This window comes from Sminthopsis crassicaudata, chromosome 3 (genome assembly GCF_048593235.1).
Source record: "Sminthopsis crassicaudata isolate SCR6 chromosome 3, ASM4859323v1, whole genome shotgun sequence".
In the NCBI taxonomy this organism is placed as follows: domain Eukaryota; kingdom Metazoa; phylum Chordata; class Mammalia; order Dasyuromorphia; family Dasyuridae; genus Sminthopsis; species Sminthopsis crassicaudata.
Window position 1 is genome coordinate 327063580 of NC_133619.1, and position 13008 is coordinate 327076587.

The 13008-nt window shown below is 35.1% G+C and overlaps 1 protein-coding gene across 5 annotated transcripts in view; it reads right to left on the bottom strand.

Moving 5' to 3' along the window:
- Positions 1 to 233: 233 nt before the first annotated feature.
- Positions 234 to 13008, bottom strand: part of CD80 (CD80 molecule) — a 57271-nt gene continuing 44496 nt past the window's right edge. For 4 of the 5 annotated variants that reach the window (XM_074301311.1, XM_074301314.1, XM_074301310.1 and 1 more), the window contains 3 exons: positions 10899 to 11015; positions 7945 to 8089; positions 234 to 1269 (listed from right to left, as the gene is read on the bottom strand). In XM_074301311.1, coding sequence (XP_074157412.1) covers positions 7947 to 8089; positions 10899 to 11015 — 260 coding nt within the window. In that variant the 3' untranslated portion in view covers positions 234 to 1269; positions 7945 to 7946. The remainder of the gene's footprint in view (positions 1270 to 7944; positions 8090 to 10898; positions 11016 to 13008) is intronic. The other variant, XM_074301313.1, reaches the window with a different exon arrangement.

Sequence of the window (13008 nt, forward strand, 5' to 3'; positions counted from 1 at the left end):
CTTTAAACCTCCCTGTTTTGTTTGTTTGTTTGTTTGTTTTTTAATAGTGACTATTTAGGCCAATAAAAAACTCAAGTGAGAGAACTAAGAGGATCTCATGATGTCTTCATAATGTCTTCCCATGATGCTATTGGTTTGACCTCTAACCATTTTCTTCCTATCACTGATAACAAGTACTTTCAAAGATATGTTATGAAACATACTACATATGTATAAAAATCATACACATTAACAAATAATAATAAAAACCCTAAATTTATTGCTCATCATAAATGAGAACTTCCCCCAAAATGTTATAAACAAATTAAAATATAGCTTAAAGCCATTTAGGGAAAACTATCAGTCCAATATGAACTAGAGGTGTGTCAGACTCCTTGGATCCTAGACTTGCCTCATTCTGACTGCTGAATTTAGCCTTTCCAGCCATTTAACCTATATTTGAGTCTATTCTGCCACTTTTTCCTGAGGCCTGGGAGTCAGAGAGAAAGTTGAAACAGAAGAAAAGCAGCAAAGGAGAACAATGGAAAAGCAATTGTCTCCATGATTTAAAAAATTAAAAAAAAGTATTTTCTATACCAGTGGTTCTCAAACTTTTGTTCTCATGATTGTTTTATAGTATTAAAATTATTGAGGATCTGTCCAAAAAGTTTTTGTTTATGTGGGTTATATTTATAGATACTAACCATATTAGAAATAAAAATTAATTTTGAATTTGTAGACCCTTTGAAAGAGCTTGAGATCCCTAGGATTCTCTGGACCAAACTTTGAGAACCACTCTTCTACACACACAGTTTCTACATTTTGGCCCCCTTAGCAGCAATATATAATATATAACTCCTCGGGGCTTAATTTAGAAACCAGATCAACTGAAATTCACATCCCTGACATAGAGATGGCATGCTGTAGTGGAAAGGGCTCTGAGATGGCAGCCAGGAATCCTGGGTTCTAATCCCTAATTTTTCACTTCATGGGATCTTGCTCAGGCCTTCTGGTTCCCCTAGGTTTCTCTTTGTGAAATGAGACAAACTGGAGGATATCCCAAGTTCTTTCTAACTTGTACAAATCAGGTTCTTTCTAGCTTGTACAAATTTCAAAATAAATGCAGCTGGTTAAAGTTTCAGAAGTTCTTCTGCTTCCTCTGTCCTCTTCTATTTTCTTCCCACTGAGAGGAGATGGAGAGGCATCCAAAAATCAGTAAAGAAGCCCAAGGAAGGTGTGAGAACATTCTGGATGGTCATCAAGATGTTCTGAAGAAAAGACATGTGAGACCTGAGATGAGAAAAAAAATAAAGATAATTCAAAACTCTAAATTAAAAAAAAATTAATTTAAGGATAATCCCTCTGAATACTTTTAAATAATGTTATCATAAAGCAATTTCTGGAGCAGCAGAAACCATAAAAGGTTGGGGTGAAATAATTTCCAGCAAAGACAACTTAGAAGGTTGGGTGAGGATCCTCACCTGGGTGAGGATGGAGCACACTCCAGTGCCCGCTGTACTAGCATAGCCCTGGCCCCAGCAAAGTAGGAGCAGACATTAGGAAGAGCAGCTGCTTCTACAGCTCTCAATCCACAGACTAAGGCAATTGAAGAAATAGTACTAAAGAAGTTACAGGACTCTTTTTGCTAGCACTGAGGCAGGTCTTTGATCTGGGTCACAGTCCTGCGTGCCACTTCCAGTGAGGAGAAGTGCTAACACACCAGAGCTTGTGGCCACAGTGGAGCAGGGATCTTCCTCACAATGCCAGGGCAGAAAAGAGTGCTTATGATCACTCACACACTCGAACATGGGCCACAAGAGTAGTAAATGCACCTCTCCTCAGATCATACTATCTCCGAAGAATTGAAAACTTGCAGGTCCTTAGAAGTATTTCTGAAAACAGCTGCACAAAACCCCTGATTTTTGGGACAGTTTATCATCCACCCTGGAAACAGAGCCTTTCTTTAACAGAGTTAAAGAAATAGACTGGGAAAATGAGCAAACAACAGAAAAAAGATACTGAGCATAGAAAGATATTATGGTGACAAGAAATATCAAAACATACTCTGAGAAGATGACAAAGTCAGCTCCTATATCCAAAGTGTACAAGAAAAACAAGAATTGATTCAGGCCATAGAAGATCTCAAGAAAAATTTTGAAAATCAAGTAAGAGAGGTAGAAGAAAAATTAGGAAGAGAAGAATAATGCAAGAAAATCATGAAAAATGAGTCAACAGCTTGGTAAAGAAGACACAAAAAAACCCATTAGTGAAAATAACATCTTAAAAAACAGACTACATTAAATTGTAAAAGGTACAAAGAGCCAATGAGAAGAATGCCTTAAAAAGCAGAATTGGCTAAATGGAAAAAGAGGCACAAAAATTCACTGAAGAAAAAGCTCCTTTAAAAGTAGCATTGGCCAAATGGAAAAGGAAATCCAAAAGCTTACTGAAAAAAATCATTCCTTTTTACTTTCTTTTTAAATAGTATTTTATTTTTCCAAATGCATGCAAAGATAGTTTTCAGTTTTCACCTTTGCAAAACTTTGTACTCCAAAATTTTCTTTTTCTTTCCCCCCCCCCGCCCCCCCGCCTCCCTCCCCTAGACAACAATGTGCAATTCTTGTAGATATTTCCATAGTCATCATGCTGTGAAAGAAAAATTAGATCAAAAGGGGGGAAAATAAGAAAAAAAACAAGCAAACAACAACCCAAAAAATATGAAATTTCTATACTTTGATCCACATTTAGTCTCCATAGTTCTCTCTGGATACATATGGATCTGGATGTAAACAACAGAAAAAGATTGAGCATAGAAAGTTACTAGGATAGAGCAGTAGATAGAGCACCAGCCCTGAAGTCAGAAGCATTTGAGTTCAAATCTGGTCTCAGACACTTAAGATTTCCTAGCGGTGTGTATAAGAATCAGCTCATAAACCACATTCTCCCATCCACGCTCGAGAGAGAGTAGGCACTACTTTCTGGTGGTTGTTCTCTTTTTTAGTTGTTGAAGTGTTTATATGTTACTAGTCTGGTAGTTAACCAGAACTAGAAGTGAAGCATATGAGTCAGGAAACCCATGCGCCTAGGGCAATTTACAACTCTGTTTTTCAGTCCTGGAATTTAGGAGTCTCCAGTTTTAAGTTGGTTCAGTAACAAGAATTCTGTTCTCCCAAGCTAGAGAGCTGCAAAACTCCTCCGATCTGCTCACTCTCACTCTCTAGATGGTGCTAAAGAGCATTGCAAAAAGCCCAGCTAGCTTCTTCATAAGCAAAAAGATTCTACTTTCTTCAAATCTCTTTTATCACTTCTAGAGCTCTACTCCAAAGAGCTCCTTCTATTAGCTACAAAGCTTATCTATATCAGTCAGCTCTTTCAGGAGACTCATCCCCAGAATGATGTTATTCATTTAGATTCTCCTCTGTTCTATTTTTTTTTTAAAGGGCAAAGGGTTGAGTGGCAGTCCTTGCTCTACTTTTGTCTTAGCATTATCTCTCTTCAAGTTTCAGGGTTTTTTTTTTTTTTTTTGTGCGTGTGTTTTGTTTTTTTTTTTTCAGATCCTTTTCTGGCTTCCAATGTCTTAAATCAAGGACTCCTTATAAGGAGACAGACCCACTTATAGTCATGGTTGAGAAATCTTGTGTTCACTAACAGATGATAAGCAGTTTTCCCATAGTCTCCTATGTTTTCTGATGTTTAGATTTTCAGCTATATCCTCCAAAATCTTGAATAAGCATATGTAAATGAACTGATAGTTCTGTGCTGAAGTCAGCTTTACATCAATCATTGTTCTTGATTCTGAAATTCTATCAAAACTAGTCCACTTAGTACATTTTTCTAAGAGACTGTTTGCTCATAGATCCTTGGAACTGTTTCAAGATGATTTTCTCACCCAATTTCCTTTTATCCTCCCTCTTTCAGAAAACAAAATGTCTGAATAGAGCAGGGGAAGTACTGTACATATTTATTTTGCACACACACATATAATATATATAATATATACTTTTTGTCTCCCCCCCCCCCATTCAAAGTAAGCTCCTTGAGAGTATAAATTCTTTTTTTTTTCTTTTTCCCTGAGGCAATTGGGGTTAAGTGACTTGCCCAGGGTCATACAGCTAGGAAGTATTAAGTGTCTGAGATAAAATTTGAACTCAGGCCCTCTTGACTTCAGGGCTAGTGCTCTATCCACTGCCACTTAGCTGTCCCTTATCTTTGTTTTCTTAATACCTAACAGTGTTTGGCTCAGAGTAGATGTTTGATTGCAGTCTATATAATGGTCTATTTAGAGAATCCTAGAAAATCAGTGGAAAGAATAAGCAAAACAATTAGTAACATCAGTTAATGGAAAGAAAACCAATTCTGGAGTCAGAGCTACAGTCAGAGAAACTGATTTCCATATTTATTCCTTATGTGATCTTGGGCAAGTAATTTAACCTTGGGTCTTAATCCCCTCATCTGCAAAATGAGGAGACTGGACTGGCTTTTCAGATTCCTTTCAACTCTAGATCTAAAATCCTATGAAAGAAGCAGAATACAAAATATACTCATAAAAATCAAAACCTTTTCTATATATTACCAATAAAATTTAGTAAAACAAAAAGGTAAGAGGAATTGCATTCAAACAATTACAAAATGCATAGAGTACTAAAACATTTGTCTTTGAATACAATTATAAAACACTCTTAATAGAAACTAAAGAACATAATAGAAAGATATTTATTGCCCATTGGTTGTATCATACCAATACAATAAAAAAGATACTACTTAAATTAATTTATAGATTTAGATTTAGTACTATATTAACAAAACTACCAAAAGTGCTTAATAGAAGTAAATGAAATAATAACAAAAATCATCTGAAGAGACATAATTTCATTCATTCTTTCTTTAAGGGGGGAGAGGCAACTGGGGTTAAGTGAGATTAAGCCTAGACTCACACAGCTAGTAAGTATTTTAAACTAGATTGAATTCAAGTCCTCTTAATTTCATGGTCAGTGCTCTTTCCACTGTGCCACCTGGCTACTCCTCCCTCTCCCTGGCTACCCCCTATTATATCAACAGAATCATGGAAAAAAAAGTTGGAAGGAAGGGACATAGATTTAGTAGCTCTGAAGCTATACTATAAAGCATTATCAAAATAAGTCAATATTGATTAAAAATAGAAAAGCTAATGATGCAGTTGGGTAAGCAAAATCCAAAACTAATGGAAAATAGTAAGCTGCTATTATATTAATCCACATTTGACAACTATTTATTTAAGAATTAACTATTTGACAAAAACATTGAGAACACTGAAAACAATTTATGGTAATTAAGTTTAGACTGATATGTGATACTATATATCACAATTTTATCTTTTAAAAAAATTGTAAGAGAATGAAAGCCAATAGTTAATATAACAAAAGCTAAAGTAAGAATTTGTAATTAAACCAGGTATAGAGATATAACTGTAGAAAATTAAATGGATATTAAAAATTATATCAGATTGAAAAATATTTGTATGAACAAAATCAATGCAACTAGAATTATAAGAGAAGCAATTAATAGGGGAAATTTTTGCAGTAAAAATTTCAGATAGATATCTCTGAAAATCGATAAATATAGGAATGCAGATAGATATATAAGAATAAGAACCTTTCTCCCAATAGATAATTGGTTAAAGGATGTGAATAGTTAATTTTCAGAAGAAAAAATATCATAGATTACAGAAGGCTCTAAATCAGTAATTTTTAAAAAAATCTACATTATAAGAACTCTGAAGTATCATCTTGTACCTTTCCAATTACCAGAAATAAGCAAAAGCAAAAATTATAAACATTAGAGGATCTGTAGGAAGATAGGCATGCTATTGTATTATTGATAGAACTGTGAAATGGTCCAGTCATTCTTGGAAACAATATGAAATTATAACAAAAATGCCTGTACCTATAATTTAACCTAGAAATATCTCTACTAAGCATATTATCCAAGAAGGTGAAAAAAAGAAGAGAAAGTCTCATATGTATAACCAATGTAAAGAGCATGAGACTTTTGTTGACCAAAAATATAGTTCTCAAACAATTAAGCTTTCCTCTTGACATATATGAATAGTAAAGACAGGCATGTGGGTTATATGAATAGAGAATGCTATTACCATTTCCTAGCTCAAATTCATTTTTAGCTAAACAAGAGAGAATTTTGGGAGTATGGAAGATTGGTTAATCTTTGATCTCAGTTTCAGACACAGGGATTGAAAAGGACAGACTTAATCTTATCTTGGGGGCCCTTAGCCGGGCTTTTATTATCTGGGTTTGATGATTATAATTAAAGAACCTTCCTACCCTTATTAAGACAGATTCTAGTCAAAATATCCTTCCACTATATCCTGCCTTATTGAATGCCTCAGCAAAGTAGAAATCCCATGCCTAGTAAGGAGTATAACCAGAAGAAATGTCATCATGCCTGGAAGGGATGAGGAGAACAATGTGTTCTGTAGAAACACGAGCTAACTGAAAGCAGCATGATGACATAACCAGATGATATATGTGAGGAAAGTATAACTTCCCACACACATATAGTTCCCTGGTGTGTATCTGTCATTTTCCCTCATATACTCTCTTACTTGATCCCTATTCATCCTCATTTTCCCCACTAATGGTGTGTACATTTGTGAGAGAGTTTACTCCATTTTTATGAGGGAAATGCTCCAGTGAAAACATTCCTACTCTGATATTTAATTTAATGCTTTAAAAACCCCCAAACTATGCCTTCTGTACTATAGATAATGAAGTCCCATTGGTGGGAACACATGAACTATCATTTTTGAGAATCCCATATGTGAGAGTGAGATGCTAAAGATGCTGTACAATAATAGCAGCCATGTAAATAATAGGCAATATGTTGTAATGGTCAAGGAGCAGGTCTCAGAGCTAGAAAGATCTGGTTCAGGTCTTTTCTGTGGCTCTCCCTATTGGCTATACAACTCAGGGAAAATCCTTTTTAATCCTCAGTGTTTTAAACAACTAAGAGTATGGATTGTAGAGAAAATACTGACCCCCACTGGTAAAGTGAATTTCTTCATTCAGGAATTGTCTGTCTATAAAGTCACAAGTCCAGTCCCTATCTCTAATAGGAAAGTGAGTGTCAACTGAGAAATGATTTAATACATTAAATTATTGTTAACTCTTAAATAGTAGATAAGTCTTATGATTAGACAATTTTATGTTAGTCTATAAAAAATGACAAATATTAAGAATACAAAGAAACTTGGGAAGAGTAAAGAAAGAAAAAGCAGGAAAATAATTTATGCAATTATTACAATAATGTAAAATATACCACTTTTTTTAAAATCACCAAATACATGATCAATGCAGATCAATACAAAGTCCAATCATGACTTTAGAGCATCTTATGGTGAACTCTACCTTCTGCCTTTTGTCAGAGACAGTAGACCACAGGTGCAGAATGAGGCATTATTTTCAGGCATGAACAAGGTGGTGACTTGTTTCATTTCATTATATTTATTTGTTATAAGAGGGTTTTATTGGTAGAGAAGGAGGAATCACGGAGAAAGAACTTTTTTTTAAAAAGAAAAGTTAATAAAAATTTTAAAATAAGAAGAAAAGAAATAGTTGGAGTTAATTTAAGTTTGTCAAGGAAGGATTTTTGAAGACAAGTTTGAAATAAGGTTTAAAAGGAAGGAAGGGACATATTACCAAAGAGGAACAAGAAAAGCTTTTCAGGAGGGGCCAGTTTTAGGTTAAAAAAAGCAGAGTAGAAATGAGGAAGTTTTGTTCCTTGGAGGAAGATGGGAAATAGTAAGAGATAACAGTAATTGAAACAAAGGGGTTGCAAATAATAAAGGGCCTTCAAACATGAGAAATTCAAATTTCATTCTGAAAGCAACTGGAAGGCAATGTATGATCTTGAGTTTCATGTCTCAGATGATTCCAGGTTACAGAATGGGGCAGAGGGGAGTTGTTAGGTTACCTTCACACACTGGCTGTCTTTTCAGATGTTGCAGTTGATTCAACATGGGTTAGTGGGCTCACCAATTCATTTGCCTCTTCCTCTGTGGCTGCCACAGTAGGTCTTTCAGCATCAGAGTAGAGACCATCCTCTGGCTGTTTACAGACTAAAAAAAAAAAAATTACACATATTTCAGTTATATTTTGGATGTGTACTTTTTTTTTTTTTTTTTTTTTTTTAGCCTTCACAAGGGTGTAGATTTGGAGCTGGAAGAGAGTTTAAGTTAATCTAGTAACAAGATGTAGTCTTGTGATTTTACAGACAAGAATGTTGAGGGAATAGGGCAGCTAGATAGCTCAATGGATAGAACACCAGTCCTAGACTCGGGAGGACTGAGTTCAAATTAAACCTCAGACATTTATCACTTATTAGCTGGGTGACTCTGGTAAAGTTACTCGATTCCAATTGCCTCATCAAAAAGGGAAAAAAAAAGAATATTGAGAAGAAATAACATGTTCAAAGTTACACAAGTAGCAATTGGAAGAGCTGGGATTTTATTCCAAGATATAGTCACTAAATATAGTCATCCTTCTCCCTATGTCTTGTTACCTTCCTTTTAGACATTTAAACCAGAACAGGTCCATGAAATCATCTAGCCTCTCTTTATCTGACTTCTAAGGTGGATTATTCACAATAGGTATTCTGCAATGAACCCTTCTCATAAAACCATAAAATGTCAGAGTTTAAGAAGACTTTGGAGATGACCTAGTCCAATCTTCTCATTTTACACTCTTGGAGAATAAATTTCAAATAGGATAAATAACTTATACAAAGTTCTACAGATAAGTTCTACACATAAGTCTTCTGACTCTCAGTCTAATGCTATTTCCAAAAAATCCTCATAGTCTTCTCTTTGGGAGCTTAGCTATTGATTATTTGCTTTTATAGTTAATAAACAAGAAATAACTCCATCTTCAAATTTTCTTTGCTTGTTGTCACTTCATTACTATTGTAACTTCAGAAAACTAGGCTTTCAACTTTGTCTAAGAAATGCATGTATTTTGGCTTTCTTCAACAATAAAATGATTCAAACCAGTTTCAATTGTTCACTGATGAAGAGAGTCATTTACACCCAGAGAGAGGACTGTGGGAACTGTGTATTTTACAACATAGCATTTTCACTTTTTGTTGTTGTTTGCTTGCATTTTATTTTGCTTCACTTTTTCTCTTATGCAGCATGATAATTGTATAAATATGTATGCATATATTGGATTTATCATATAATTTTACCATGTTTAACATATATTGGACTACTTGCCATATAGGGAAGGGCATGAGGAAAGAGAAGGGGAATTAGAATACAGGGTTTTGCAAGGGCTAATGTTGAAGAAGTGTCCACGCATATGTTTTGAAAAATAAAAAGTTTTAATAAAAAAAATGCATGCATTTCCTTCAAGGAGGAACTTGAAGGGAAAAGGGTGGCAAAGAGTCCAGTGTTAGTTAAGGGTCTGGATCAATTCTTTTTTGTTTTTATTTATTTTTTATTTTAATAGCTTTTTATTTTTCCAAATATATGCAAAGATAGTTTTCAACATTTGCCTTTGCAAAACTTTGTATTCCAAATTTTTCTCCTTCCCTCCCTAAATCAGTTCTTTAGATGCAAAAAATAGAGCAGAATATGAAAGGTTTAGCAACAGGAATGAAGGATGAATGTCTTCATTTCCAACCTCATCTTCTGGTGTAGCTAAAAAAAGGTCCATTGTATTCTACATGAGGTAGGGCACGATAGGACCTTAATTTATTCATATTAGTCCAAAAATCAAGTGCATCTTGAAGAGTTGTCTCTACAGGTTAGTTAGAGATAGAGAAAAAGAGAACTGAGAGTTGAAGAACTTTAATTCACAAAGGAGTTGAAGTAGTCCCAAGACTATGAACTAGTTCCCCAAAGAGCCATAAATTCTTCCAGGAGGAAGAGGACTCCTGGTAACTTCAATTAAACAGAGAAGCAGCAGATGGCAAGGGCAGCTGAGAAGAAGCACCATAGCAAGCCCAGGCATCAGCAAGTAGCCCAGCAGATGACAGCAGAGGAAGAGATCAAGAGCAATTCCCAAGGCAGTGATGTTCCAGAGGGAACACAACACTGGGAATAAGATTGTCTGGCTTTAAGTCTTCCCTTTTCCACTAGACATGACTCTATGGAAGAATATGCCTTAATATATATATAGGAAGGAAGAAGAGAAAAGGAGAAGGTATTTTCCATTTTATTTCCTTGTTAGTCTGCTCAATCAAATGCCTTTTCTCTGAATGCCTAAATCTTCTGAGTTAATCTGATAAAAGGGAAACTTGGGTGAAGGGCAATGAGTCATGGTTTAGATGTATGTGTGCCCAAAAAGCACCTTGAATTTATATAACTTTTAGGGGAGTCATGATGAAAGGCCTAAGTTACAAAAGATCTACATTTTGATTTACAAAAAAATAACAGCATAAATTTCCCTCCTTTTCTTCACCATCAATAACCTTCATCTAGAGATTCATTTCTCAGGAATGAAAATAATAAAAAAATTTTTCATTAGTCTTATATTTTCCTCAACCTCTTTAGCCTTTACATGAATGAAGGTTGACGGGCTGGGTCTATGATTTCGTCAGTACAGGAAACTCACTTTTTTATAATGGGAAGTTAAATGATTTGTCCAGAGTCACATAGCCTAGAAGGTGCTACCTTTTCTTTAATTTACGTTAAATAAGAGATCTATCCTTCTAAACTCTATACTCTAATTTTTGTCCCTCCCAAATCTAGGATTGGAATTTTGGGTGTTATCAGACATATTTTTAAAAAAAAAACCCAACAATCCCTAAGATCTCTGTTGGAATTATACTACTAGAAAGTGAGCAGAAGAACTTTTTAGTCATCAAAAAGGAGTAAGTCTCCACAGTACAAAACAAGTTAATGGTATTGTGAATCACATTATACTTACACTGGCAGTGGAATCGGTTTAGGCATAGAATCAAGGCTATTAAGGAAAAGCAGATGCTTATCACGATAGAGGCAATGATGAGTGGTTGGAAAGTTGCCACAGTGACTGGGTCTTTTCCTGTGGGGAAGTCAAGGATGATTAAGTGTGAGCCACAGAGATATAACAGCATCCTTCTACCATTTTGACCCCTCACAATAATCGGAAAGGATATTCTCTATTTCTTTTCCCAAACTACTAGTTGTATGTGTTTAACAGCTGCAATTTCCATTACATAATTCTTTAGTCAAACACGATCTTGATTTGAAGAAAAAGAGATCTTAAATTCAACAACCACAATAATAACTAGCATAATAATTATTAATGGTAATGATTATTCTTCAGTTATTTCAGTTATGTCTGATTCTTTGTGACCCCTTTAGGAGTTTTCTTGGCAAAGCTCCTTCAGCAGCTTGTCATTTCCTTTCCAGTTCATTTTACAGATGAGGAAACTGAGGCAATCAGGGTTAAGTGACTTGCCCAGGATCATACGACTAATACATGTCAGGATTTGAATTCAGAAAGGTGAATCTTCCTGACTCAAGAGCTAGTGTTTTATTCACTGTACCACCTCGCTGCCCAAATGTAATAATAATAACATTTAGTACTTTCAGATTTCCAAAGTACTTATTATATTATCTCATTTGAGCCTTACAACAACCTTTTGAGTTGGGTGCTATCATTATCTCCATTTTATGGATGAAGAAATTGAAAAACTTTTTTTTTGGTTTTACACAAGTTCACACAGTTAAGTTTCTGAGATAGGATTTAGGCTCAGAACTTTCTCATTCCATATCTGACATGCTCTCCACCAAGCTATCTAGTATCCTGACTTAGTTATCTTCAATGAACAAACAAGTTAAATGCCAATGATGGGCCAGGAAAACTTGCTACAATCTTGGATATACAAAGACAAAATTAAATAGTCCCTGATGTCAACTAATTACAGTTTTCTGGGGTGAAGGGGAACAATATATACACAGATATAAAATAAACATAATATAATTTCTGGGACAAGGAGACTTAAATAGGGAAAATTAGGCCAACCCTGAATGAGACTTTTTTTAAGGAAAAAAATTTATTGGTATATACCTTTAAAACCATACTATGATTTAATATATGCCCAGTTTGGGAAGAAACATAAGGTTGATAATCAGACAAATTTAAAAAAGAAAAACACGTGGGCAGTGAATATCTAAATGGTGAATACCAAAGATGCAAATCAATATTATTAAGATATTTTATTTGGAAAAAAAGGCATATTACCTTTCCATCTCATGTTTTAAAGTGGCTATTTTTATTTGCTATTAACTAATCAGAATAAATTTGCATTTCACCTTATCTTTAGCCTCACCTTTTTCTTATTCTTCCCTCTTCTCTCTCTATCTCTGTCTCTGTTTCTGTCTGTCTCTGGCTCTCTGTCTCTCTCCCTCTCCCCCTTTTCCTTACTTCTCTCTCATTTTTTCTCTTTCCTCCATTTTCAACCTGTATGTTTGGATACATACACATATTCTAGCTAAAGACACTCACATACAAGTACGCATATATATGTACATTCAATTTCCTCAGCAGAGCAGACACTCCCAGAATTCATGTTCTTAGTAACTGCTTAAGATATACTACACAGTTTACTTATGCATGTAAGATAGAGATGAGGAGCAAGACAGTGAACCACAAACCACAAGTTGGCATGATACCAGGACTATTACATAAAAGAATGGAGACAATTCCAAAGACTTATGAAGAAAAATGCTGTCCGCCTCCTTCCTTCCTTCCTTTCCTTCCTTCTTTCCTTCCTTCCCTTTCCTTTCTTTCCTTCCTTCCTTCCTTCCTTCCTTCCTTCCTTCCTTCCTTCCTTCTTTCCTTCCTTCCTTCTTTCCTTCTTCCTTCCTTCCTTCTTCCTTCCTTCCTTCTTTCCTCCTTCCTTCCTTCCTTCCTTCCTTCCTTCCTTCCTTCCTTCCTTCCTTCCTTCCTTCCTTCCTTCCTTCCTTCTTTCCTTCCTTCCTTCTTTCCTTCTTCCTTCCTTCTTTCCTTCTTCCTTCCTTCCTTCTTTCCTTCTTCCTTCCTTCCTTCC